This window comes from Ptychodera flava, chromosome 5 (assembly GCF_041260155.1).
Source record: "Ptychodera flava strain L36383 chromosome 5, AS_Pfla_20210202, whole genome shotgun sequence".
In the NCBI taxonomy this organism is placed as follows: domain Eukaryota; kingdom Metazoa; phylum Hemichordata; class Enteropneusta; family Ptychoderidae; genus Ptychodera; species Ptychodera flava.
In genome coordinates, this window is record NC_091932.1 from 4,000,295 (window position 1) to 4,026,869 (window position 26,575).

General features: G+C 37.5%; 2 protein-coding genes across 2 annotated transcripts in view; one reads left to right on the forward strand and one right to left on the reverse strand.

Moving 5' to 3' along the window:
• The window catches only part of LOC139132784 (seizure protein 6 homolog), a 67,609-nt gene extending 60,653 nt beyond the window's left edge, over nucleotides 1-6,956 (forward strand). The window contains exon 3 of the mRNA XM_070699036.1: nucleotides 3,079-6,956. Coding sequence (XP_070555137.1) covers nucleotides 3,079-3,300 — 222 coding nt within the window. The 3' untranslated portion in view covers nucleotides 3,301-6,956. The remainder of the gene's footprint in view (nucleotides 1-3,078) is intronic.
• A 5,669-nt stretch (nucleotides 6,957-12,625) lies between these two features.
• Nucleotides 12,626-25,571, reverse strand: LOC139132785 (speract receptor-like). Its single transcript, XM_070699037.1, has 20 exons — nucleotides 25,285-25,571; nucleotides 24,615-24,755; nucleotides 24,145-24,317; nucleotides 22,332-22,470; nucleotides 21,809-21,993; nucleotides 21,182-21,275; nucleotides 20,650-20,725; nucleotides 20,312-20,423; nucleotides 20,004-20,075; nucleotides 19,773-19,850; nucleotides 19,427-19,531; nucleotides 18,808-19,045; nucleotides 16,851-17,003; nucleotides 16,479-16,659; nucleotides 15,623-15,763; nucleotides 15,118-15,241; nucleotides 13,804-14,047; nucleotides 13,382-13,480; nucleotides 13,104-13,195; nucleotides 12,626-12,738 (listed from the first exon to the last, which is right to left on the reverse strand). The coding sequence occupies exons 1-20, from the start codon at nucleotides 25,523-25,525 to the stop codon at nucleotides 12,649-12,651; spliced, it is 2,778 nt and encodes a 925-aa protein (XP_070555138.1). The 5' UTR covers nucleotides 25,526-25,571; the 3' UTR covers nucleotides 12,626-12,648.
• Nucleotides 25,572-26,575: the final 1,004 nt, after the last annotated feature.

Consider the following 26,575-nt stretch of genomic DNA (forward strand, 5'->3'; position numbering starts at 1 on the left):
TGAAGGATCAATAAATTCATGAACTTGCTGTCTCGAGTCTGCAAATGGTTTATAGTGTAGGTGAACTCACACCACATTGAGACGGTAGTTATGCTGTTGGCGACACTTCCTACTACCACCGTACTTCAATGCAAAGGGGCAGTGGTCATGAAAGAACGATATCACTTAATGATGAGTAATCTGTAACTAGTTAAGTTCCTGTGAAATACTTACGATTGTTCAGAAAGTAAGAATTACACCCCTTGTGTTTTAGGGATTTGCTGACGTTTGATTCCCGATATTAACTTACCTGACAGTGATCCGTACTGTATAATGTACTCAGTCTGTCTTTTGATGAGTAATCTGTAACTAGTTAAGTTCCTGTGAAATACTTACCATTGTTCAGAAAGTACGAATTGCATCCCTTGTGTTTGAAGGGCTTTGCTGAAGTTTGATTCCTGATATTACCTTACCTGACAGTGATCCGTACTGTATAACGTACTGTCCTTTTTGATGAGTATTCTGTAACTAGTTAAGTTCCTATGAAATACTTACGATTGTTCAGAAAGTACGAATTACACCCCTTGTGTTTTGCAGACATTTGATTCCTGATATTAACTTACCTGACAATGATCCGTACTGTATAATGTACTGTCCTTTTTTATGAGTAATCTGTAACTAGTTCATTGCCTATAAATTACTTACCATTGTTCAGCAAGTACAAAATACACCCATTGTGTTTGAGGGGTTTTGTTGAAGTTTGATTCCTGATACAGTGATCCGTACTGTATAATGTACTCAGTCTGTCTTTTGATGAGTAAGCTGTAACTAGTTCAGTACCTATGAAATACTTACCATTGTTCAGCTCATAATAAAGTAAAAAGTACCTGTACACTCCATGTTTGAGTTTTGTTAAATTTTGATTAAAATAAACTTCCCTGACAGTGTTCATCCATACACATTAATAGGAGGGGACTTTATTGACATTTTGATTCATAGGATAAATCTACTTGGATGTATTACCTGCTCTCCTCATATATGAGGGTGTTTGCACAAATTTTGATGTCAGAGATAAACTAACCTGACAATATTGAAATTTTAATTTTAATGACAGCACTCATTCAGAATGTTAGGGCTCCCTCCCACTTCATCCAGGCTTGGGACTGGCAAGTGCTTTAGAACAGATGTGCACAAAGAGAGGATGTGCATGAGCATGAAGGACAGTGCGAAAAGAAAGGAAAGCTATAGGGAAGATGCACTTGGCGTGGTTAAGCCCTATCAGGAAAAGCTTGCGAAGGTGACAATAGCTGTGATGTTTGGCTGGGGTTTTTTAGTATTCAGGTTTTTTGTATGAAATAAAGTTTCTTGTTCTACTTCCTATAATGCCCTGCATTGACTGCTTATCAACACAGCCTGTATGTAAGTAATAACCATTATTGTTGATAAATGAATTCTTGTCCTGACTTCAGTTCAGTTTTCAATAATCACAATGATGACTACCCATATAGGCTGTGTTGATAAAGCAAAATACAGGATATTTCATGCTTCACGGATTTTAACCAGAAACTGCAGTTGATTCACAAAAGATAAATACTGAGAAACAGCCAAAAGTTACAGTTAAAGGACCTTTTAGACTTATTAACACAGAGTTAATTTTAATAGGATGCAGTGCATTGATTTCAGAATGACTGGCAGATATGGTGCATGCTTGTCAGAATTTGTTGCATGTTCACTTTTGTAAGTGTGGTTTGAAAGGCTGTAGGGATAGCATTACAGTGTCCAATAAATAACCATATAAAAGCATGGCAAAGCACAATTACATTTAATCTTCTCCATAATATTTGTAAACATGATGTGACATATATATATTGAGTGCTTTTGTGTAGATAGGAATATCATCTATATTGTCTGTTTATGTTACATACGTCACCCACAATACAAGATTTCTATAATTGTAGGAATTCAAAAGCATTAAAATGTCCAAAGATAAGTGATTTCCTATAATAGTGAAATAACAAACTGTATACAATGAATTTAATTTGTCCTTTGCAGCAGCTATTTGAGACATGGCATTTAAAACTACTGCAAGGAAAACACTGTCTGTCAATGTTACGCGCGTTGCCATTGGTCATGACATCACGTCAATCAGTCATTTTTCCTGAAGCACTGTGAAACAAGTTTATCTTTTAATATATATTTTCATAAGGTAGACCATCGGTCCTCTTTACCTGAATAACTTTCAAAGTCAAATTAAAAGTTTGAATTTTTGGGGTCAATGTCACACTTTTGGGTGCACTTCACTGTGGAAGTACTCACAAATGTAACTGAAAGTATTGCTTTCACCACCTATATACGATAGTGTCTTTGTTAGATTGCATTTTCTAAAGATTTGTGACTGGAGTTCTGGATTTCTTCCAACTTTCTCTTATATACTTTAAATACTACCATGGAATAAATATATCACAATATTTGTGAGTGGCATCATGGATGTTTAAGTTTTGCTTTGTATCCTGCAAATATATAGTCTGCATCAAAATTATGAAGAAAAATAATTAGTGTAAAATGTTACACGTTTTTATGTCACTCATCTAAATTGAATAAGAAAGTGTTACTATGAAGTGTTAGTGTTGAAGTCCACCAATAGGGAACTGCGCATATTATGATCACACTATTTTTATTACTGTCAGTCACATCACAGTCAGAGTATCCTTTACTAGGGTTTTTTTATCCACCTTTCTCAGACTTTTTAAATATTTTAATGTATTTTTCTGGGTATATATTTTTATTGTACATGTCATTTACCTGAAATAAAGGATAATAATAATAATTACTCATAAATGCAAATCATACATGCAACCACATTCATTCCTTTATGTACAACTGTACTGATGTACACCTCCCTGTCATTTTTGTAACTAACACTTCTCTCAAGAACTGGCTTTTCTATACCAGTTTAATCTTTGCTGGATTTTAGAAGAACATAATTATCACGTCTCTATCTAGTCATTTTTTAGGCCAGGATTGGAGACAATTCTCATAACAACATATTCTTTTAGCAAAGTTTTTAAATATATTTTGTCATTGTTGTCACATTCACAGGGCTGCAGTGGTGACCAATGGGAGAACTTTTCATTTGGTCAACTTCGGCAAAGCTTTGGTTCATTACAGTTACCTGGCGGATTAGCAACTCTGATCAATGATACCACCGTACACTTCTGTAGGTTTGAGAATGTGGCTGGTGAACCAGAACTTAGATATCCAGGTCTGTTAAAGCATATGAAGATCTGGAGTGGAGTGTGGTTATCTATGGTAAACATGTGAGCAACACGTCAGACAAGTTACAGCAGATACCCCAGTGATTGACAGTATGGCCACCTTGATGAAATTGCTGGACTTGAAAACAAACATCAACATTTGCTGTGGTAATCCAGATCCCCAGTTTGTAGAGATGATCAAGGACTCTGGCACAAGTTCTGTGTTGATGTTGGAAGGATAGCATTCAGTAATGAAGCTGGTGTATCAGCTTATCTTGAGTCAAACTTCAACGGAAATAACTTTATAAGGCATTCAGTACAAAGAGACTATAAGATGTGCACTTTGTGATGTCATCACTGACAGAAGCAGATACTCAAAATGTGCACAGCACAGAAATTACCTCCGTGTTATGTGGCATAGAAGGAACAAAAAGCGGAATGAGAACAGAAGTAGTGATTTAAGCAGTCATACAAATCTCCGATACCTGAATAAAGAACTGAAGGAGGGAGTTGTGAGTTTGCAGCAAGACAGAATCAGACTTAAAGAGAAACACAATCACATGGTTCAACACTTACTCAACAATGGCTTGACAGCTGATAAGACTTTGGACGGCGACCTTAAATCCATCCTGGAAAGTGAAACCAAGCATGTTCTTGACTCTTTTCCAGAAGGCAGTTTTCAGCGACTCTTCTGAGAAGAACAACTTAAACATGCAAGATGCTCAGATGGCAGACAGATGCGTTTGCATCCCACCATGATTCAATGGTGTTTATCATTGAAATTTTTATCTGCTGCAGCTTATGAATCATTGTGAAAGTCTAGATTTGTCAAACTTCCCAGCCAAAGAACTCAAAATGATTACGCAAATTACATATCTAAGTGTAGGAACATGAATGTGACAAGTGACATGCTTTGTTGGCTGTGTTTACCCTAACTTTTCTATGGTAATGATTCGTATGATGTGGAGGAAATTGGTGTTTTATTAGCTCATCGTTGCAAAGCACCGACTTACTTGATACTGCAGATTGAGGTTCACTAAGGGGCCAATCTTATCACTATGTCAGTCTGTGTGTGTGTCTGTCAGTCTGTACATATGTATGTATGTCTGTCCGTCTGTCCATCCATCCATCAATCTGATGATGGTAAAATTTCCACAAAATTTTTTTTTTTGTTGAAAAGAGTAAAATTATATACTTTTTCTGTTATTTTTATGTTTGATTTTTGAGATGCCATTGATGGGTTAAGTTCCAACAAACTCTTCTTCAATTACATAATATTCTTTTATGTGATTGGCTTGTAGAATTCATAAGAGGTGCTTCTTGCCTCTTTGTACCAGAAGCACGCTAGGGGGGCCAGTATTATCAATATGTCAGTTTCTATGTGTTTGTCAGTCTGTATGTATGTCTGTCCGTCCGTCAATCAATCAATCTGATGATGTTAAGATATTTTCTTCTTCTTGTGAAAAAAGTCAAATTATATTGTTTTTCACTTATTTCAATGTTTGATTCTTGAGGTTCCATGGATGGATTAACTTAAAAAAAAAATTCAATTACATCGTATTCTTGTGAACATTTAATTTTTTGAGTCATCATTTGTTCTTTCGTTCAAAATACCTCCAAAAATCCTACACTTCTATGATAAAAATTTAAATTGGCTTGTAGAGTTCATGGAGGTGCTTCTTGCCTCTGTGTACCAGAAGCACACTAGGGGGCTAGTATTATCAATATGTCAGTTTCTGTGTTTATCAGTCTGTATGTGTGTCTGTCCGTCCGTCAATCAATCAATCTGATCATCAGAAGATACTTTCTTCTTCAGGTGAAAAAAGTCAAATTATATTGTTTTTCACTTATTTCAATGTTTGATTCTTGAGGTTCCATGGATGGATTAACTTAAAAAAAAAATTCAATTACATCGTATTCTTGTGAACATTTAATTTTTTGAGTCATCATTTGTTCTTTCGTTCAAAATACCTCCAAAAAACCTACACTTCTATGATGAAATTTTAAATTAGCTTGTAGAATTCATAAGAGGTGCTTCTGGCCTCTGTGTATCAGAGGCACACTAGGGGGCTAGTATTATCAATATGTCAGTTTCTGTGTTTATCAGTCTGTATGTGTGTCTGTCCGTCCGTCAATCAATCAATCTGATCATCAGAAGATACTTTCTTCTTCAGGTGAAAAAAGTCAAATTATATTGTTTTTCACTTATTTCTATGTTCGATATTTGAGGTGCCATGGATGGATTAACTTAAAAAAAAAATTCAATTACATCTTTTTCTTTTGAATATTTAATTTAGTCGGTCTGTATGTATGTCTGTCCGTCCGTCAATCAATCAATCAATCAATCTAATGATGTTTAGATACTTTCTTTTTCTTGTGAAAAAAGTCAAATTGTATTGTTTTTCACTTATGTCTGTGTTTGATTTTTGAGCTGCCATGGATGGATTAACTTAAAAAAAAATTTTCAATTAGGCCAAAAAAAAAAAAAGAAATGTTTCTGGTCAGGCCTTTCTGTAAAAAATGGTGCGGCGACGCGGATTTTTTTTTTTTTCTCCTCCTCAAGGGAGGGAGGAGGGTCAGTTAAAGCGCCAAATCGTAGCGGCTAATTTGCATAATCATTTGCATATCATTAATTTATATTTGCATATGGATGTAAGCTTGCACATGCATCCACACATACATGTACACTCACAACAAAATGCAATGGTAACACACAAGTGTGCAGTTTGAACATCATGGAAACTCTTTATTACACTTAAATAAATCATCACAGTATTGTAATTACAATTGCAATTAAAACAGAAGATTCAGATTGAAACTTTGAGAGCAAGAAATGGTTCGTCTGATTGGAGTTTCATTAATACATATATTGCTAATAAATTGTCAAAACTTGCCAACAAAGAGGAAAATTCATAAGTTTAAGCTTTACACAATTCAAATGTAATTGAGTTTTATATCATTTTGAACGACAAACACCGCGAATAATTTTTCATCACGGGGATAGATTTCAACCAGCGGCCCCCCCCCCCCATAACTTCTACTGCCACTTGACATCGTCGTTCGATTCTTGATTTTAAAAATACCACCAGATGATCACAAGACATGAACTAAGTACGACTAGAATCCCTCGAAAATCAGGTGTAAAATATTTCAGAGGACGTTTTCATATTATCTATCTATCTAGATCGCGGAAGTAACATATTTCCCTTCGTATAGTTTTTATGACACTGTATTGTCAGAATATCTTCGCATTGCTCGCGCAACACTTCTAATAGAAGATTTTCTTCCAAAAGTTGCCAGCCTGTACAACAGGATGCTGTCTCAAGGAGGATAACAACTTGAACCTAAAATTATCAGACAGTTTCATAAAGCTATGTCAAGACATCCTCAACTTTTTGAAAACTTCAATGTAACACCGAAAGACATCATATATAACATCAGACTCAGAATAACTTAAGGAGTGGTGGTACCTGATCAGTACTGCTTGGGGAGCCAAGGCAGTTGACTGTATTGTTTTCAAATCCCCGAAACAGTCGCCCAGGTAAATAACTGATGAACACCTAAAAGATTTTGATGATGTTATTTCTTTGCTGTATATTAATTGTTATAAACTAATCCTGCTGATGTCATATATTCATCATTCATATGACACAATCATAGAGAACCCATAAATATTGCTTGCACTTGCATGACGTTACTTTACATCATTGCCGTATTTATTTCTATCCGAGTGAATTTAAACTGTTTGACTACTTTTGAATATATATATATATATATATATATATATATATATATATATATATATATATATATATATAGTCAAAATATATGTGTGTGTGTGTGTGTGTGTGTGTGTGTGTGTGTGTGTGTGTGTGTGAAAGAGAGATATCTGTATTTGTAGTATTTTTCAGAGATATCTTGAAGTTTGCAAATCGAAAGTCTGTTTCGCAAAGTGCACAAATCATTATGAAATCTGCAGTTCATATAAGAAGCACGATAATTTCTGATACTTTTCTGGTTTCTCTATGAGAATTCAGTATAAGAAAGCAACATGCACTAATATTTTAAACTACATTTGAAGCAGTGAAAACTTTAGAAAGAGAAAAATGTTAAGATATTTTTCGTTCTCATTGATGCAATATTTTCCTTTGTGTCGCAGATTTTATGTGAAAAGGTGCTTTTATTGACTAAAATAAGTTTACAAAAGGCAGTTTTTGTCATTATTAGCTGTGCTTTCATGGTTTCAATGTTAAAAGAAAAGATCCTCTCAGACACTGCCACTCAATAACGAGTCTGGTTGATTCTTACCGGTGAATTCATATATTCTCACCATGAAAATCACCATTCTCACAGTGCTTGGTGAGAATTTCCAGTCTCACAAAGGAGTGCATTTCTCACTGCAGTGAGAATAACAAGAGATTCTCACCAATTGCGAGAAAGCGTCACTTTCTCGCTCCAGTCTCGCAATTTTTTCCTATAGTGTAGAAAGATAGACAGTGCAGAATGGGAGCGCAGATCATTATGCAGATCATTATGCGCAGATCGATAACCCAAACCCCTATCAATCAATTTACGAAATAGTGTCCAGTGATTCACTTTATCGAAGGCTTTTGTCTCATCAAGAAAACAAAGGAAAACAGCGGTATTATGACGCTTATAAAAATCTATTATTTCTTTTTATAAAAACACATATATCAGTTCAGTGATGGCATATGATGTAATTGAATATATCACAGTGTCACACTTTCTGTTTCACTGCATGCCTGGACTACACTATCGCAGAGACTTTTCCCAAGTTGAACTGTAGCCCTAATATTTTGTATCATGAAATGTTTTCATTCTCCACATATCTCGCTTTTACTTCAGTTAACAGGCACGGCAATTAATGTACAGACAGTCCTGTTGAAGTCATAGAAGTAGACTTATTTGTTACATTTCAAGTTTGATTTACACAACAGTGATGTTGGTTTATTTTTTGGTCATATTTTCAAATGTTGCTTTTTTGAAAAAATGTCTTTGATGTCAGTAATACAGTAACGGTACTTTCTTGCTTAATCAATAGCTAGCCTAGATAGGGATATCCTACATGGAAAGAGTTTTCCTGGTTGTTCCAACTTTTGCACACATTTTTTCCATCACATTTTCAAAGTGATAATGATAATGGGTCATGAAAGCAGAACAAAGTATATATTATAACTTACTACCTCCAAAGAATAAAAGCATTTTTAAAGAAAAAAAGCAAAAGTTTTTATTAAAGTTATATTTTAAAGCAAAAAAATGCACTATACCAACCATGGAAACCACTGTCTCCATTTTAATAATAATAAATGACTACAGACTGCTTTGCAGACTCGGGGCCGTATTCGGGCCTGGTTTTCGCCTTGCTCTGTCTTTGGTAGCTTGTACAAGTAGAGGTGCGCCAAGTGTCTCTGCATCAAGGTGGGCCTGTGCGGGTATTGAACTCTAATTCATTCGGCCTGACTTCTAGTGACTATGGTTCCAAAGGCTTGGACTCTACCACTGCGCCACGATGGTTCAGCCCACCTCCACCCTTGATCATTCACAATTTAACCAATTTTGACAAATTAATGCTTACATTTGATTCCACTATTCCAACCATACGGTATGATGATGGAAAAGTCTTTGATTTATCACAATTCAAGTTGAACACATTGAGCCTTAGAGAAGTTGTTGCACAAAATGTAATGTATTATTAGTTTATTGCTTTCATGAATATATCAGGCGCCTTTACAACTATCAGTGTCGGTACTGCAAGACGGTAGCCGCCGTTTCGATCTTCAATGGTAAACATTACAGCAATAGATTGTCTTCCTAAATTCGATCAGTGGTATATAGTATCAGTTTTCGAAAACTAGAAATCTAAGCAAAGACCATCTTGCTTGTATCCCCATGCACGTTTGGGTACTGTAACCGTGCTCCGTGCAAAAACTGAATCACAGGACTGTAGCCCAAAACAAACGTACCCACATAATTATTCACTGTAAAAAGGTATGTACACAGGAGAACAAAAGGGTGCAGGAGGTGCGAAACACAACAAAGGAAGTGTTAAAATGAGCAAAACAACGACAAAAAGTGAAACTCCCAACCAGAAAATACAGTAATGTCGCTTGTACCTCCATCTTTGCAGTGTGCAAGAAAGATAAATATAAATCCTTGTATAGACTAGATTCTTAGTTCTTAAATTTCATATCGTTCGTAAATTCAGTTTCTTGTCTTTCATTCGACCAGAGCCGAAGAACTATCTCTCATCATACAGTCAAACAAGCTGTCTTGATCCCCTTCCTACAGCCTTGCTGAAGAAATGCTTGAATAATTTAATACTGTACACAAACCGTTAATCGCCTCCCAACGGTCTGGAAAAGTACCTTTATTACGTTATTCAAGTAAGCAATATAGCCTAAAAAGCTATCGTATGAGATTTGTTATTTTTCATAACATAATGGTAAACACTGTCTCTCCTCACTTCCAAGTTGCTACTGGAAACTTTGTAATCTAAACATAGAAAGTTTCACAATACAGAGACTGCTCTACTTAAAGTTACTTAAAAGTTCAAGAAAAGTCGTTGTCATTGCGAACATCAAAATTTGCATATAAGCTCTGCATATGTGTGAATAATTCGTGAAACTGTGTGGCGTCACAGTTGTCCACTGCACATGGTATACCGTTCTCCTAAGGGTATGATCTGCAGGTATTGATGTCAAATGACTAGAAAATTCACTTCCTGGATAGAATCATGCAAAATAAATCGTTCATTGTCTAGATATCAAAAAATTTCGTTAACAAAATAAAACCTCTTCATTCATGCATGGACTACCAGACCTTGTCGCTGGGCTACCAACTTCAGAAAATGGTAGCCCAATCGGACTACCAGGGAGAAAAGTTAATTTCGAGCCCTGACGGGCAATGTGCCTCCTCCCTACAGCCCATGGTCTATTTTTAGCACTGCTACAGTATGTCTAGTCTCGACGTGCTGAGAAGGTCGTGTTCATGACGACTATCAAAATTTTCATGCAACTCTGAGAATGAAACAAGATGTCATAGATCACCAAACTCTTGAGTATCACTGTTGTCCATTAGGCCAAAAAAGATCGTTTCTGGTCACCGCGTGAGTCATTTCAGAACCTGCGCGTCATGGCATTTTTTGGGTTACATACTGATCAGTACAGCTATCCTTGATATCCCTGTTTGCATGTCCAATAATGCTAAACAGAAAACTGAAGTATTATGCAGCCAGTGATAAAAGAAAATAACTGTTGCATCAATAGCGCCAAACCAGTATTGTTAGGAAATTAAAAAAGGGGAAAAAAGGAAAACCGCGTCGCCACATCACTTTTGCTGAATGTCAAGGACCAGAAACAATTTTTTTTTTTTGGGGGGGGGGGACTTTTCAGACTTTTACCCGTTTCCTTCTGGTACTAGGTGTAAGTATTCACATCAAATAACTAGAAAATTCACTTCATTGGCAGAATCTTGAAAAATTGCTTTTTCTTGTCTGGTTAATGAAAACCAATATCCCTCAACTAAAATATGGATGGGCTACCAGCCATTGTCACTGGGCTACCAACATCAGAAAATGGTAGCCCGAGTGGACTACCAGGGGAAAAAGTTAATTTCGAGCCCTGACTGTGCACATTAGATTTGGCTACAACTTCTAAAAATAGCTCTCTATGGCTTCTAAGGAGATGTACTTGGATGGCTGGCAAGTCTAAACACGCATCAAAGTTTTTGATATACTGTTTTCCTCTCAATGATATTAATGATTGACATTTATGTACAACAGTTCTGAATATCTGGTTACTTATAGAAAGTGCGGAATAAATTCACAGCTCATTCAAAATACTGCATTCAAACTTTAAAATTGAAACTTTGAAATTCCTATATTACAACTGACATGGCAAAAAATATGCCCCCAAAAATATATATAAATATATATATATATATAATATATATATATATATATATATATATATATATATATATATATATATATATATATATATAAGGGTTGCTGAAAAATTGATTTTACAATTTCATTTATAATATTGAAGTTAAGCTTATATTCCACCTGTTGTTTTACCTATGTCGCGTGCGCGGTTTGTCACCCTTTTTCAAAATTTGGAATAGGGGAGCCATCCAGTTTTTGACGTCGGCAAAAAATAATCCAACCCCCCCCCCCTACCCCCCCTCGCCCGAAGAGACCGACCAGCTCCTTATTGACAACGGAATTCTGGTCCTGACTACAATTCAAACAACAACAAAAACAACAACAACAACAACAACAACATCAATAGTGCATATATCATCTGTACGCGCTATGTTGACCAGCTAAAAAGTGAGTGTTTCAACATAAGTTGGAGAGTCCATGAACTTGCAATATTGACATACGGCTGTCCGATTTACCCCCATTTGCTGTATTTTATGGTCTATATTTCAGCCATTTTTGAATTAGGTTCAAATCGACATATTTAGGCAGATTGTTGAAATCGTCGACTTACATGGGTAGCTATAGGAGATTGACAATAATTCTGTCTAACAGCTCTCTTCTTAATGAAATAGCCCATAGATGGTAACTGTCCTACTTCATAGATTCAGACATGTCTGAAGAACGGTTGTGTCTGCGTTGTCGCTCATATGTCATCGTATGCGTGATACCGACTTGGTCAATCACATCCGACATAGCTGTTCGTAGCTCTGGTCCAGACAAAATGAAATCAGTCGCTTCATCTCTTGAAACTTGGTAGTGTCCATGCTTCCAATTTCTCTTGCCCTTATTGTATCTGTTGTTCAATAATACTCCTCCAAAGGACTTGGTTATGCAACCTTGTTCGTCTGCCATCGTCAATGATCGCGTCAAAATGTGTGGCGACTGCTGTAGATCAGAAATTTCAACTCAAGATTTCTAACCCAATTATCGCTATTTCCCACTAAACTTCCGTCTTTTGTTCGACCTTACACTAAGTATTAAAGACCCTTAACCGAATTGTACGTAGAAACTCGCAGAAAGACAATATACATGTACTCACAGATGTAACACAGAACGAAAGAGCAGCTCTGCTCTGTACGTAGTAAAACCTCGTTTTGGTTCCTTACTCTTCGTATTCAAGTTTGATTGGGGTTCTCTTATCCCTTGTACAAAATTGGCACCGAGGATTCCAGGCGTAAAATTGGAATTATTGAGGTCAAATAAAAAGATAGGAGATAATGGTTTTATTAGAAATGACAAGCAATAAAATGTATATGAAGATGAAAACGTATGACTTTATTCAGAGTAACTCGCCAACAAAGACAAAACTCTAAGCTGACCATAACACAACTGAATATTAGTTTTCATCGTTTGTTTTTCTTTTGTTAACTTTACATCAGTGTATCCACCATCAGTGTATCCACGACCATTTTAAAAGTCTTGCACTGGTGGTTTAATTCTTTCAATTTTGTACCTGGGGTCTTGGTTGGTCAACCAGTATGTCAGGATTTCACCTTTGCCCTAGTTTCAAAATAACATAAAAAGATGGATGAACATAAAACATAAGCTATATATATTGCAATTGAAATAACATCTTGTCCACTGACTTAATATGCTTCTTATTCTGTTAAAAAGCGCCATAAGGAAACCTGGAGCATTGCAATCTGACGCTATTACTTTAGAACATCAGCATTATCTTTTGATACTGTTGAATGTTTCAGTCGGAGAGAAATTTGACCGTCATTTGTTATCACCAGATACATGACATGCATTGATAATTCCTTTGTAGCGGTAACAAGTACTTTCTGACATTCTTGTCGAAAATTTCCGGAGGCTACATCTTACTTCACTGAGTCAAATTTATGAATGATTATTTATGACAGTACCTTCATGGCAACAAGACCACGCTCTTCAAGTGTATATCCACCGATTTGTTCCAAGACTTCTCTACATTCAGGACTTACATGGATCTTTAGAGCTATATTAAAACAAAGTCAAAGTACTGTCACTATGATACCGTGAAAGTAGGATCTTCAAATTTGGCTTACAATGTTGATTCAAATATAATAGCCCTAGTGTTTTCGAACGACAATATATTAAAAATGTATTTTGGCATTATATCAATGGACAGCTGATTCAGACACAGAAGAGGTTCAGGACTTACGAAGGCCGTTGGATTCCATTCTGGATGATGTGTTAACAGTGTCACCAAACAGACAATATCGAGGCATAGTCAGACCAACAACGCCAGCAACGACCGGACCTGAACAAAGAAAACATTTGTGTATTTACTTTGTTTTACCGTTTTTCTGTAGTAACAGCCTTAAATTCTAAGCCAGAATTGTATGACTTCATTGAAAAATGTAAAAGACGCCGCGTACATTTGTCAAAATAAAGAACTAAATCACAACCTCCTGTGGTGTCAGTCAATGGTTGTCATAAAAAGGCAATCACGTTATCAATGGTACATTTTCAAGGAGGGAGGGTCCGGATGATGATGTAAAAGGGTAACTCTTTAGGTCAGGAAATATTTCTTAAGAATAGATTTGAACGAAAACTTGTGACAAGACTGGCACTTCTTATTACCGGAGTGGATTCCTATACGCAGCTGTAACTTTTCATCGGGACGATGGCGTACTCTGAATGTGTGGATAGACTCCAGTAAATGCCAAGCAGCGGAGGCGATCTGACCAGCGTGGTTGATTCCATTTCTGACAGGTAGGCCTGATACTAGCATGTACGCATCACCAATGGTCTCAACCTTGTAAACATCGTAGTTGGCAACAATGGCGTCAAAACAGGTGTACAGATCGTTCAACATGTTCACAACCTACAAGATCGAAAAAAGGATATGGGAGGCTTAGATATTAATGATGGGCGGTGGAATTTTAAGAAAAGTAAATCTTAAAGTTGACCTCCTCAATGTATTTATTCTAAAATGTGAGCCCTCAATTCATCAATTAGAAAATGTGACCCCCGTTCAAAATCATTAATCTGATTAGATTAATAAAACAATTATAATGTAGCCATGATGTGCTATCGCGATTTGGAATTCAACAGCATGAACACATAATACGACTGTCACTGTCAACCTCCACTCCCCCACCTCGGGGCATAGTGGGGGATTTGAAAATTAGTCTTGTGAAATTTGTCAAATACTCCACCCCCTGGGGCAAGACAATCTGGAAAATCGACACCTAAACCAAGTAGGCCTAAATCCCCCACATTTCCCTCACCTCAATGGGTGGGGCATTCTTAAATTCTGCACTTGTCCATGAAAGTGACTAGGGGATCAATATGAGGCAATTGCCCAACCCCCTCGGGCATAGTTTCATGGAAAACATGGTCTAATCCCCCACATTTGTCCCGTATCCCCCGAGGTGGGGGTCCCTCGGGGATTACATTGACTGCTGTATAACTTTGCACCATGCACATTATTTTTAACTTTTTCTTGGCAGAATTTTGTTGTATGTAGTTAACTCAAGTTTCTTCTTCTACTCTCCACAGAATCCTGAAATATTCAGTGTATCCATGATAAATATAACCTCCATTATGAGGCACGACGTGTATTTTACAATATAACCCCTGCACTGTCTGTAGTAAAATTTGACTGACCACCCCCACCTCCACCCCATAACCGTTTTGTAAACCTCAACCTGCTGACTTCCACACTCACCCCCCCCCCCCAAAAAAAAAACAAAAAAAAACAACAACAAAAAACCGAAGAAATATTAAGGCTCCCTGACTTTACTGTCGGCAACCATCGGCAATGCAATTTCTGTTTCACACTGATCCTGTTAATTGCAGTTTCGTCATCGTATAACGTAATAAAGGAATAACTACCAACAAAATCAAAACACTTATTGTTCAGGTTTTATGATTTCTTTGAAGTCTCTTTACCTGGATAGGAGTGCTAGCTGCTGATAGAGCAGTGAATCCAACGATATCCGAAAAGAAGATGGTGACCATTTCAAAGTTCTCAGGTTCGATTTTCTTTCCTGCTGTTAGTTCGGCGGCGATGGATCTGAAACGAAACATCATTTGTAAAGAATTATCTCTATGTTATATTAGTGCAATACGCAGAAGGGTTTTGACAAAGTCCACTGCAGGCTGCACAGTGAGTATATCTGTTCAGCGAGTCGATGTCAACCGTATTATTGCTTGAACCGGAGGCAAAGTCGCTATCGGAAATAGGATAGTTATGAAAGCCTCGGACTGTTTGTTTCTTTAATGAGAAGCATTTGAGTAGAGTAGGTACGCAAACATATAACCTAACGCAGCAATTCTTATAGAGCGCAAAGATATTACATCGACATAATATCGAGAAACTAGATATTTCGTTCTTATACAAAAAAGTCGCGCATTGGAGATAAAGACGGTATGCAAAAGGCATTGTTGAACTCACGGTGGCAGCATACGATGTAACAAAGTTTCAACCCGTTTCTTCTCTTTAATGACATCTTCAGTTCTCTCTTCAACGAGTTCCTCTAAGTTATTGGTATATCGTTCCATAATGGCGATCATGTTGTCCAGGATATTAGGTTTCCTGATGAAACGAAGGAGAAATATTTCAATGAAATCATGTTTTCACATCTATCTCCCTGTAAATGCTTCAATCTGCTTTATTGAAAACGATAATGATGTACCACTGTATGGTGATGAGATGAGATGAGAACACCAAAAGCCATATAGTGAAGCATTTTTCTGTGTCAGTATCATATTATTTCACTGAATTATAGGGTACAGCTGAAAACTTCATTTCCATATTACTTTGTACCAGAAAATGAAACCACTGCGATCATTCAAATAAGTACAATGTACATTATCAAAGTTTCGGTATGATTATAGAGAAAATACCGATCCAGTCATACATACAAAGACAAGGTATACGTGACTTTGTGACCAGACAACCAAACGTCACACCCAACTTGACTTACCGTCAAGACTAAGTAGCTACACTTACTCTATACGCATCCAAACACATTATTTCATTTTTTTCAAGCAAGATATACGTTTGTTAATTTGAAGTTGCCAGAAGAATTTGCACTATTATTGAAAATAGATCAGATCCTTCAGATACGCAGGTCTAAATGTAAGATCTAAGAGGCTTGCCGTGTATTTATCGGGAACGAGGCTCAAGAATGACAATGGACTTTACTTTAAACGCGTTTTTGTGAATTTCAGATCTTTCGATTCCAAATCATTAATATTTCATATTTTTCTTCGGGGACACGCGTTTCAGCATATGATCAAGTACTCACAGTCCTTTCTGCAATGGACGAAGTATCTCTTTGAGTTGTCGATAGGTCGGTCTGTGTAATGGGTCCTCGTCCCAGGACATTCTGATGGCGGTCAGTACACATTGCGGGGCCACTTCATTGACGTCATTGATAAACGGCCGGAATGGTGGATCCGTGCATTCAATCACCTTGTCAACAATTTCTGAAATGAACGAAATAGTCATTGTCAGATTCAACAAAATTAGTTTGGTTTGCGCAGTCGGACTTAAATGCAAAGACTTCGCAAGTATGGTCAAGCTATGGAGTTCATCTTTCACAAGAAGATGTCATTTGAGTATTAAGATGTAAAATGAATTATTTGTCATTGTAACTGTCTCTGTGTGATCTAATTACCTTTAGGACTCTCGGGGTTCAAATGATATGGTCCAGCACGTGAGTAGATCTCTTGCAAGATAATAGCGAATGAATACACATCTCCCTTCTGTGATCCGGCAGGTGGCATATTATCCCCCTCACGCAGATGTTCTGGAGCGCACCAAAGTAAACCTACAACGAGACACGAGATATTACTTTATAATTATTGATTCTAATGAATGAATAGCTTGCAAGTATTATTGCAGATTCTGAACATTTGGATTCATATTTATTAAAAGATTGACAATATTATCGGAGCAGAAGCAAATGTCTTTTTTGATTCAAATCTTGATCAAAGAGATCGTGTTACAACCTGTTTCATATTTAGTTCCAGAGACCAGCTCTGGAACTGTTAGTTTTGCTCACTTTCCTCTTTCTTTCTTTCTTTCTTTCTTTCTTTCTTTCTTGCTTTCTTTCTTTCTTTCTTTCTCTATTTCCGGTATTACTATCATAGAACATGCTATACACAAATTTTACCTTAATTACCCAGAATGCATTGCGACACGCTTATGACGTCATCGCTCAACTCAGACGGGTTTTACGGGCATTTCTTGTGTGTTATTTATTTATTTTTTATTCTGCATTGCTCGACTATCATATTGCGTTCAGCTATTAATAATTCTAGCTTTTTTTCGCTTTGTTTTGTTGCTTTTTGATTTTATTTTTCTCTAAATACTCGCCGTACGTGGCGCTATCCTGTTTCGCCCGAATGAAACAATGGCGGCACATAAGATGGCTTCGGTCGCATAGAGAGAGAAAATTATAGCTTTCCCTAAATTTACAAGCGCGGCTGGGTACATCGTGTACCTAGGCGAGGTGGGTGTGCTCGAAAACGAAGGTCAATGCAAAATTTGGATTCAAAATCGGCTGTTTTGGCGGAGAAACTGCCCGCCGTATTTCTGAGGAGCCACCAGCGGTTTTTCCCCGGTTTTTCCTATATCATATCAGTCTGCGAGGCCGTTAACACACAGGCCGGTAACACACAGCCGTCACCGCACCGGCGCCGGCATGCGTTGGCTGCACGTTAAAGCAGCTCAACTTTCAAGATCAAACGGTCAGTATCTCGTGAAAACAGCGACATTGCAATGAAAATTGTTTTAGTCTGTGCTTTTAATCAAATGAAAATGCATGTGGCCTCGGTTTTCAATTTCAACGGCCTAGGTCCGATGTTTCCTCTCGTCTGATCATCGTCGTAAACCACGCACCTCTTTACGGCAACAACTCAGCGCTACCCGTCAAGCGATTCACTTTTGCGTAGATCAGCGGAGCGAAAATTATTGCTCTGGCTCGCGAGAATGTCGTCTGATATACATTTCCGTGCGTTGTCGCCCCCGTATGTATCTGTTTCGTTTTTACCGTACATGTAGGCATTTGTAATCTGTGGACTGCCTTGCTTTTAGTTGTATATCATTATGTTTACTGCTAGCAGCCCTATAGGTACGTGCTTGAATATTAAAAGCACTCTTTCATTCTGCACCTATCTTTGTCACACATTCTCTTGTTTCTTCCGCTGCTCTGGTCTCTGGAACTTCGCTTTTGCTTGCAAATGCTTTCTATTTTTGTTTTGTTTTGTTACGCTTAGACGGCAGTTTTAACTGCAGACATTACTGGCCATTGCCCCAATGTACGGCTCATCAACATTTCGATGTAATCCTTTCTGCAACCATGGCAACAGTGTGTACGAATAAAACTCTTAAACTTCGACACCAAGGTTCTAACGACAAAAGATTAGCACTATAAGCGGAGAAAAAGCAACTATCTTTTTATGTAAATGAAACTAAAGGTATCATCAAGATTGTTAATCTATTTCGGTAGAAACAAATACCAAAGAAAACTTTCGAACAATAAGATAGAATACAGTAATACAGAGATAAGATAGATAAAAAGTCAATCACGTGTTGAGATATAAATGGGAAAAGAAAGGACAGAAACTTACTTTTGTAATGAGCATATTCGCCATGATCTTCATCAACATGTCCTGCTTTGAATTGATGCATTCCATAGTCAGTGATTTGGAGAACAAATCTGTTATCAACAACGCAATTGGACGATTTAAGATGTCCATGTGATTTGATTGGTCCACTGTGTATGTAAGTCATTCCTTTTACCAAATCAGCGATCAGCGATGCCAAAAACATGTTGTCCAATTTCATATCGTCGTTTTCCAGGATATCCTGACCAGAAATGAGTCTCAGATGAAGTTACCGAGTCACCACAAATTAGACTGTCGTCGTGTCGACAACCACTTGTGTTGCCCTTGCTTCGATTTAATACGTAACAGTGAAAAAGTCTGTGCAGCTCGAAGCGTTTCATTGTTTATACAAACCACTGTGCTATATGCTGTGACACAAACCACTGTGCTATATGCTGAAACAAACCACTGTGCTATATGCTGTGACACAAACCACTGTGCTATATGCTGAAACAAACCACTGTGCTATATTCTGTGACACAAAGCGCGACAAATATGCTCATGTGGATGTCATCTATAACACTGTAAAGTTATGCACGACATTTGATTATTACAAATGCAAACATCATCTTGTGACACGTACCTGTAGGCTTCCCTTCGGGGCGTACTCCATCAAAATACAGATATTTGGACTATCAATGCAGGCGCCGATAAATTTGCATACGTTATCATGATGGATATCACGCATCTAAATCAAAACAAAGGACTTATTACTGTCTGGATAGAGAAAGTACGTAAAACAATCGTCTTCTAATGTCGATGAAAGAAACAAACAAACAAGTGTTCAAAAAGGTAAATATACTGAATACTTTCGGATGTGTACGTACAATTTTGTTTAAACTTTCTCCAAATATCGTTCTGGTAAAAAAGTAAAATATTTTATGAATTGGAAGGGAACGGGACTGAGAACACTGTTCTCCATAACTTACTATTTTCAGTTCTGTTCGCAGTGAGCGGGTCAGATTAATACGATCCTTGTTGACAACTTTGATAGCGCAGATGTTACCCTGAAGGGAATTAAAAGTACATGATAAAGATTTATTATTTATAATTAGATCAAAAATTAAAACTAAATCAACAATCTTGTACAAATAATTAACGTAAGCTTTACCGAGTTTGAGGTTCGTCAAAGCGAACTGCAAAAACTATCATTGACTTACCCTCCACGTTCCAATCTTGGCAAATATCTGTTGTGTTTCTTGTGTCGTTATCATTGAGATTGTACTGAGTACCTGTCAGGAGGAATATAACATTACTACATCATATAATAATCAAACAAACTCAGATCATATTATCCCGTAAGATGTATGCTCACTTTATAAAATATTTCAACGACGCTTTTTAAATGAGGTTATCAATATTTTAAAGTTCCACTTCAAGTTTTTGCCATTTGTATAAAATTAGTTTAGACGTTACATGTACATTTGTTTTGTTTTGTTGTTCAGTTTATAAAACGACAAAGTCTTACCATACTCTTCATTGAGAAGCCTTGTGAGTTACGAGCCTGTCCACGTGTCTGTACGTCATTCCAGTCTATTTTCCAAACAAGACTGTCTAAGTCAGCTTCGTACTTCATATGCCTTAAAATATCAAACATATTATCGTTTGAGAGCGACAATATCTCAGTACAACGGTAACAATCTTTGATCAATATTCACATGGTATGCTGGTGATTTCTGGAGTGAGTATTGAAATATACTCATTGTTTGGGTCAGTCAAGTATCCTGACATGATGCAACGACACGTCATTGAATTCAATCCAAATAACACAGAATGGTAAAATATTCTTCCAAGTATTCTATTTACCTGTAGTACCACAAAGCAAGAAGTAATATCAGGAGGACGCCACCAAGAGTTGCAAAAATCGCAATATACATCTGCACTGCAAAATGGAAAAGACATGATTTTCAAAACTCTTTTACACAAAATGTTTCTTGGGGAGAGGAAAGTTAAAATTTATTTGGATAAGAGAGTTACACCACTGTTTTAAAATTTTTCAGTATCAAAAGGATACTTCAGATTACAAAAGTAAATCTAGATAGCATGGATATGCGGTTATTTTCGACTTGACGCCCAACCGAGATATGACCACTGTCCTCCACATAAGCTTACGGGGAATAGAAGAAAAAACACAACGGCGAGACAACGGGAAATCGAGGCTATGAGTGTGATAAGAGCCTGGTAACGCTATCTGATTTACTACAGACAGTGGAATGGAATATCTTCTGCCGGGAAATGTGTTTTACTAAATTCCATGACAGTTATTAGGTGCGATTGCTAAGTGCTAACCACAGCAAGATCAAAACAAATAATTTTTTTATTAGTATGTTATACTCACGTCTGCATTTTTCACCATAGAAGCCACACTCTGGCATATCAAGTGGAGCCGAACCGCCAGGCCAGTCGATGGAACGATCTAGTGAAGTATATGTCTGCAGTATCAAAGATAAAAGTATTGAGATTTGAATTGAAGGGTAATTTGATTGAGAAAATGGAATAGGAAATTGAAAATATCAAAACATTTCTTTTTACTCCGTGACAAACTCACTCAATCACTCACTCACTCACTGTTTCTGCAACACTTTTCAACTTAAATGACCTTGACTTCATTGGAAATATTCTAGGAGATAGTATTTACATGATTAACTACCAGGAGTCTGGTGAACAAGCAACTCTTCAAGAAATTGTGCTGGACTTTGTGCAAATGTGCCTTGAGAACTGAACTTAGTACCGTGTATTGCTTTCTGTCAGAAGCTAACTTGTATAATTAAGTGGGGGTTTTGGGGGGATTTAGTAACTTTTTCCCTCACTACCTCTGTAATTTAATGTGTTGATGTAACTTTTCTCATGTTTTGAGGAGGGATAAAGGAACAACAACAAAAACAACAATTCTCTCTCTCTCTCTCTCTCTCTCTCTCTCTCTCTCTCTCTCTCTCTCTCTCTCTCTCTCTCTCATATGACTTACCAGTTGGTACTCCTCCGTTATGAGGGCAAAGGTGATTTCAGATACAGGCACCATTCCACGGTCTTGTCCAGTAGTCAACGAGGGATCATCTACGTCATCACTTTCTAACTCCAAGAAACTAAGCACATCGTAGTTGGGATAGGCATTGCCCTTGTTGTCAATTTTAAGAGGCATTCCATTTCGACCTGTGAGAGATAAATTTTGGTATCGCTAAAATATGACAGTCAGCAAATTACTTCTTTATCATCGAGTACTGTGAACCAAAAGTAATTTCTAATTTTTTTCAGCCACGGTTTCCATGCTCAACTTCGTGTAATGTTTTTATAACAAGGTTTTCAAAGCTCCATATAAAACTCGACACCTCGATAATTTTGGACGTGCTATGGGTTGGCATTGTTTGTTTGTTTGTTTGCATTTCATCCATCATATCTCTCGTCTTCCACTCACAGAGTTATGCTTGTTACAGGGTGACTTTTAACAAAAGCTTGATAATTATGGATAGCTGAAAGTAGTCAACACTTACTTGTAAACCACTCATTCAGGACATAATCCCGAATGACGAAGAAGCCCTGAGTGACAAGGACACCGTCATCGAGTGCTTCTTTCATCATTGTTGCTAGGATAACAGTCGCGTCATAGGCAAAGAAAGCTCTCTGTGAATACTGGGCGATAAGAAATACAAAAAATTGATAAGTTTATGATGTCAATAGACTTTCGAATTTAACAGTTTGTTCACTAAACACCGGTAAATATTAATGCACCTACAAGAAATATTACACACATATTGACTGGTCACTGGGGTAGGTACACTCGTTTCTATAGGGCCTGAGAGTCGCCCAAAACGGTTTGTTTCACGAGAGAAACAGACTGTTTAAGGCGACTGACTGGCCCAAGGGAAAACAATGGTATGTTGCCAATACCCGAATATAGCCATTCTATTTTTGTTTTGTAACACAACTAATCCAATTTTCACTCCGAAAAATTAACATTATCCGCTATTGTTACTCAAATGACAACCACATCTTTATGCTTCGTGCGCATGCGGAAATGGAGCTTTCAAATTAGCCAGTCAAAAATTGTTCCCTTTTGTTAACCGGTAGCGGTAAGACATACATATCTAGCTAACCTTTGCAGAGAAAAAACTCTGTAAAACAAATATCGAAGAAACAGTTTGGAGCCTGAGTCCACTGCCACGGTGATTATCAATCAGGCGATACAAAACGAGATCATAGAGAGACTATTTTCATCTTCAAAAAGGGGAATATATATTGCGAAGAGCAGCTTTCTTTAGTTCGAATTGCGACGTCAACAAACTTCAAGAGTTTATAGGATAGTCAAGTACGTTCAAAGAGACAAGATTCATGTTTGTTAAGGTGAAATCAACACTTTGCACGAATCATGCTGTCAAGGTCTCATGAATGAGATGTCATGTCTGTACTCACCTCAACGTCAACCGTCATGTCTGTACTCACCTCAACGTCAACCGTCATGTCTGTACTCACCTCAACGTCAACCGTCATGTCTGTACTCACCTCAACGTCAACCGTCATGTCTGTACTCACCTCAACGTAAACCGCCATGTCTGTACTCACCTCAACGTCAACCGTCATGTCTGTACTCACCTCAACGTCAACCGTCATGTCTGTACTCACCTCAACGTCAACCGTCATGTCTGTACTCACCTCAACGTCAACCGTCATGTCTGTACTCACCTCAACGTCAACCGTCATGTCTGTACTCACCTCAACGTCAACCGTCATGTCTGTACTCACCTCAACGTCAACCGTCATGTCTGTACTCACCTCAACGTCAACCGTCATGTCTGTACTCACCTCAACGTCAACAGTTATGTCTGTACTCACCTCAACCGTCATGTCTGTACTCACCTCAACGTCAACCGTCATGTCTGTACTCACCTCAACGTAAACCGTCATGTCTGTACTCACCTCAATGTCAACCGTCATGTCTGTACTCACCTCAACGTAAACCGTCATGTCTGTACTCACCTCAACGTAAACCGTCATGTCTATACTCACCTCAACGTAAACTGTCATGTCTGTACTCACCTCAACGTAAACCGTCATGTCTGTACTCACCTCAACGTCAACCGTCATGTCTGTACTCACCTCAACGTCAACCGTCATGTCTGTACTCACCTCAACGTCAACCGTCATGTCTGTACTCACCTCAACGTCAACCGTCACGTCTGTACTCATCTCAACGTCAACAGACATGTCTGTACTCACCTCAACGTCAACCGTCATGTCTGTACTCACCTCAACGTCAACCGTCATGTCTGTACTCACCTCAACGTCAACCGTCATGTCTGTACTCACCTCAACGTCAACCGTCATATCCTGGTAGAAATGTTGCTTTGTACGACTGACAACTTCATCACGAAAGTAATCAAAGTCACTTTGCGACAAGTCATGATGTCTCTGACGAAGGATTAACACAGATCGCATGGCTTCTTTGGCGATGTCGTTGTCTTCACTACCTGTATCGGAAACTAAACAATGAATGAGTTTGAGAAAATTGGACTCAAAAGATCCTGTACTTGCGAGAGAGTTGCCAGGTCCACAAATTCCATCTCTCCATGAAAATGTTAACAACATCTTTCTTCTAAACTTCTGTGAATATCTCTTCAACTCCTCTGTCACAAATTTCAAATTCAGCGCTCACAACCTCATACAAACGTTGCAAGTTATCCCCATTTGAAGTTTCAATGGAGAGCACAACTACATTATTAAAGCTGTCTGCTAGAACTCAAAAGTATTAACAGCGTCTTGAGAAAGTAACAACTTACCAGTATTATAGTCTTGAGTTCCATGATATTTGAAGTCGAGAGATGGCGCTATGATTATGTTGTCTCCATTCAGTACGTTCTCGTTGTTCATTTCTACAGCAAATTTCCTCAATTGTGGTATTTCACCGATGAAAATATAGACTGTGAACAATTGTATCATTCCCGTTAAATCAAATATTGGTGAAACAATTTTATGGGAGTATCGTGAAATGTTGCCCAGCAACGATTTCTACTCTACAATACGTGTGTGGAAAATATACATTTTATTTAGTTTGTTTGGGTGGTTCTGTGGAAAATTTCAGAATACGATATTTTTCTGCGATTTCTACCTACGAAGATCAGGCAAACACGACTTCTTGAGAATATCAATTCAAAATACGACCTCAGGCATTTGGTCTTGGTAATGTTTACACATCCAATTGGATCACCCTTCCAAGATCTAACGGTTAAATTCGGTGCAGTTCTGTACAGACACTTGAAAGTATCCCAATTATTGTCGCATTTCCATGTTACTTTAGCATAGACTATCTATGAATGTACGTACCTTTGGACTTCGAATCAAATAACATATTGATTTAGTATTAATTAATTGATTAGCTTATTACTCGGTTTTGATTGATTACAAGGACGATTATATTTTAAATAAATGGACTACATTGTTGATACTTACTGCGGGTAGTCTTACGAATGTCGGAGATGATATCATGCCATGGGTCGTCAGAGACGTACGGTGTGTAAGTGGATGGGAATGTCTTGTGATGTTGTAATGTGATTCCGTTGTCATCCAGTTTAGTCAACAGTATATCCGAAACCCGTTCGTAATAAATATCTCCTGCCATCGACACGACACTGACGCGTTCCCATGAAAACTCCTCTAATAAGCTTACAATGGCGTCAGCGACGAGATACATGGGTGGGTTAGTACGGAAGAAACCTCCGAATAACAAATCAGAATCACCTTCAACTTCTTGGTGTTCACATCCCTGTTAATAATAATGATATTCTGATTTTACCAATTCTACCGGAAAGTATTCATCTTGTTACATAAAGATTAATTAGAAATCATCGGCATAATTTTCATTAAAACACGATTAGAACTAATTTGGGATAATTGGATAATGAACTAATGTCGATTTAATCTGCAAATATAAGCTCGTCTGCTCTTCTCTTTCAGCAATGCACTTGTTTTTATGATTACTTTGTAATATTGCAACATTCAGCTATAAGGCACCAAACACTTTTGAGAAATTTGAAAAATACAAGGATCCGTTCCAATCGTGTCGTTCCAATCGTGTTTCAATTTCAAGTTCAGCAAAGTTTTCGTCGTCAACTCTTCTCATTTTATTTATGGGAATGGTTAATTCCATTGTAATAATATATTTTTTATTTAAAACAGGTAAATTCAAAAATTAACACATAATAAAAAAGCCAGTAACATTTTTAAGTATATTGCAATGTTGACAATGAGTCACAAAAATTCTTCAAAAGTAGACGACAAACAGTATGCTAGCTCTCTAAGACGACTTCCAAAGTCTTTCTACATTTTTCACTCGTATGTTACCATTGTCGTAGTAGGGTCGTAGGATTTGTCACGTATCCATCAATTTGAAAGGTGTAACCTTCCCAAGCAGATACTCACGATAAAGACGACAATACTAAATTTCAAAGTGACAGTAAAGATTACGTGCGAAAGAAATCTTGTGAGTTTGGGATACTTACATAGCCACCGTTGGCAAAGTAGAATGAAGTGGTTGTACGTGCGACATTAAGACATTCACAGCCAGCACCGATAATACCAATGTAACTATCATTCCAAAAATTAGCAGTCCCTCTCAAAGCTGCAGCATCGTCAGAGGCATTGACCCAGGAAAATTCAACCGATGTGCCTGGACAATAAAAACAGCAGGAAATATACCATTACGTGGTGTATTTTCTTTTTACTTTACTGTGAGGAACCTCAG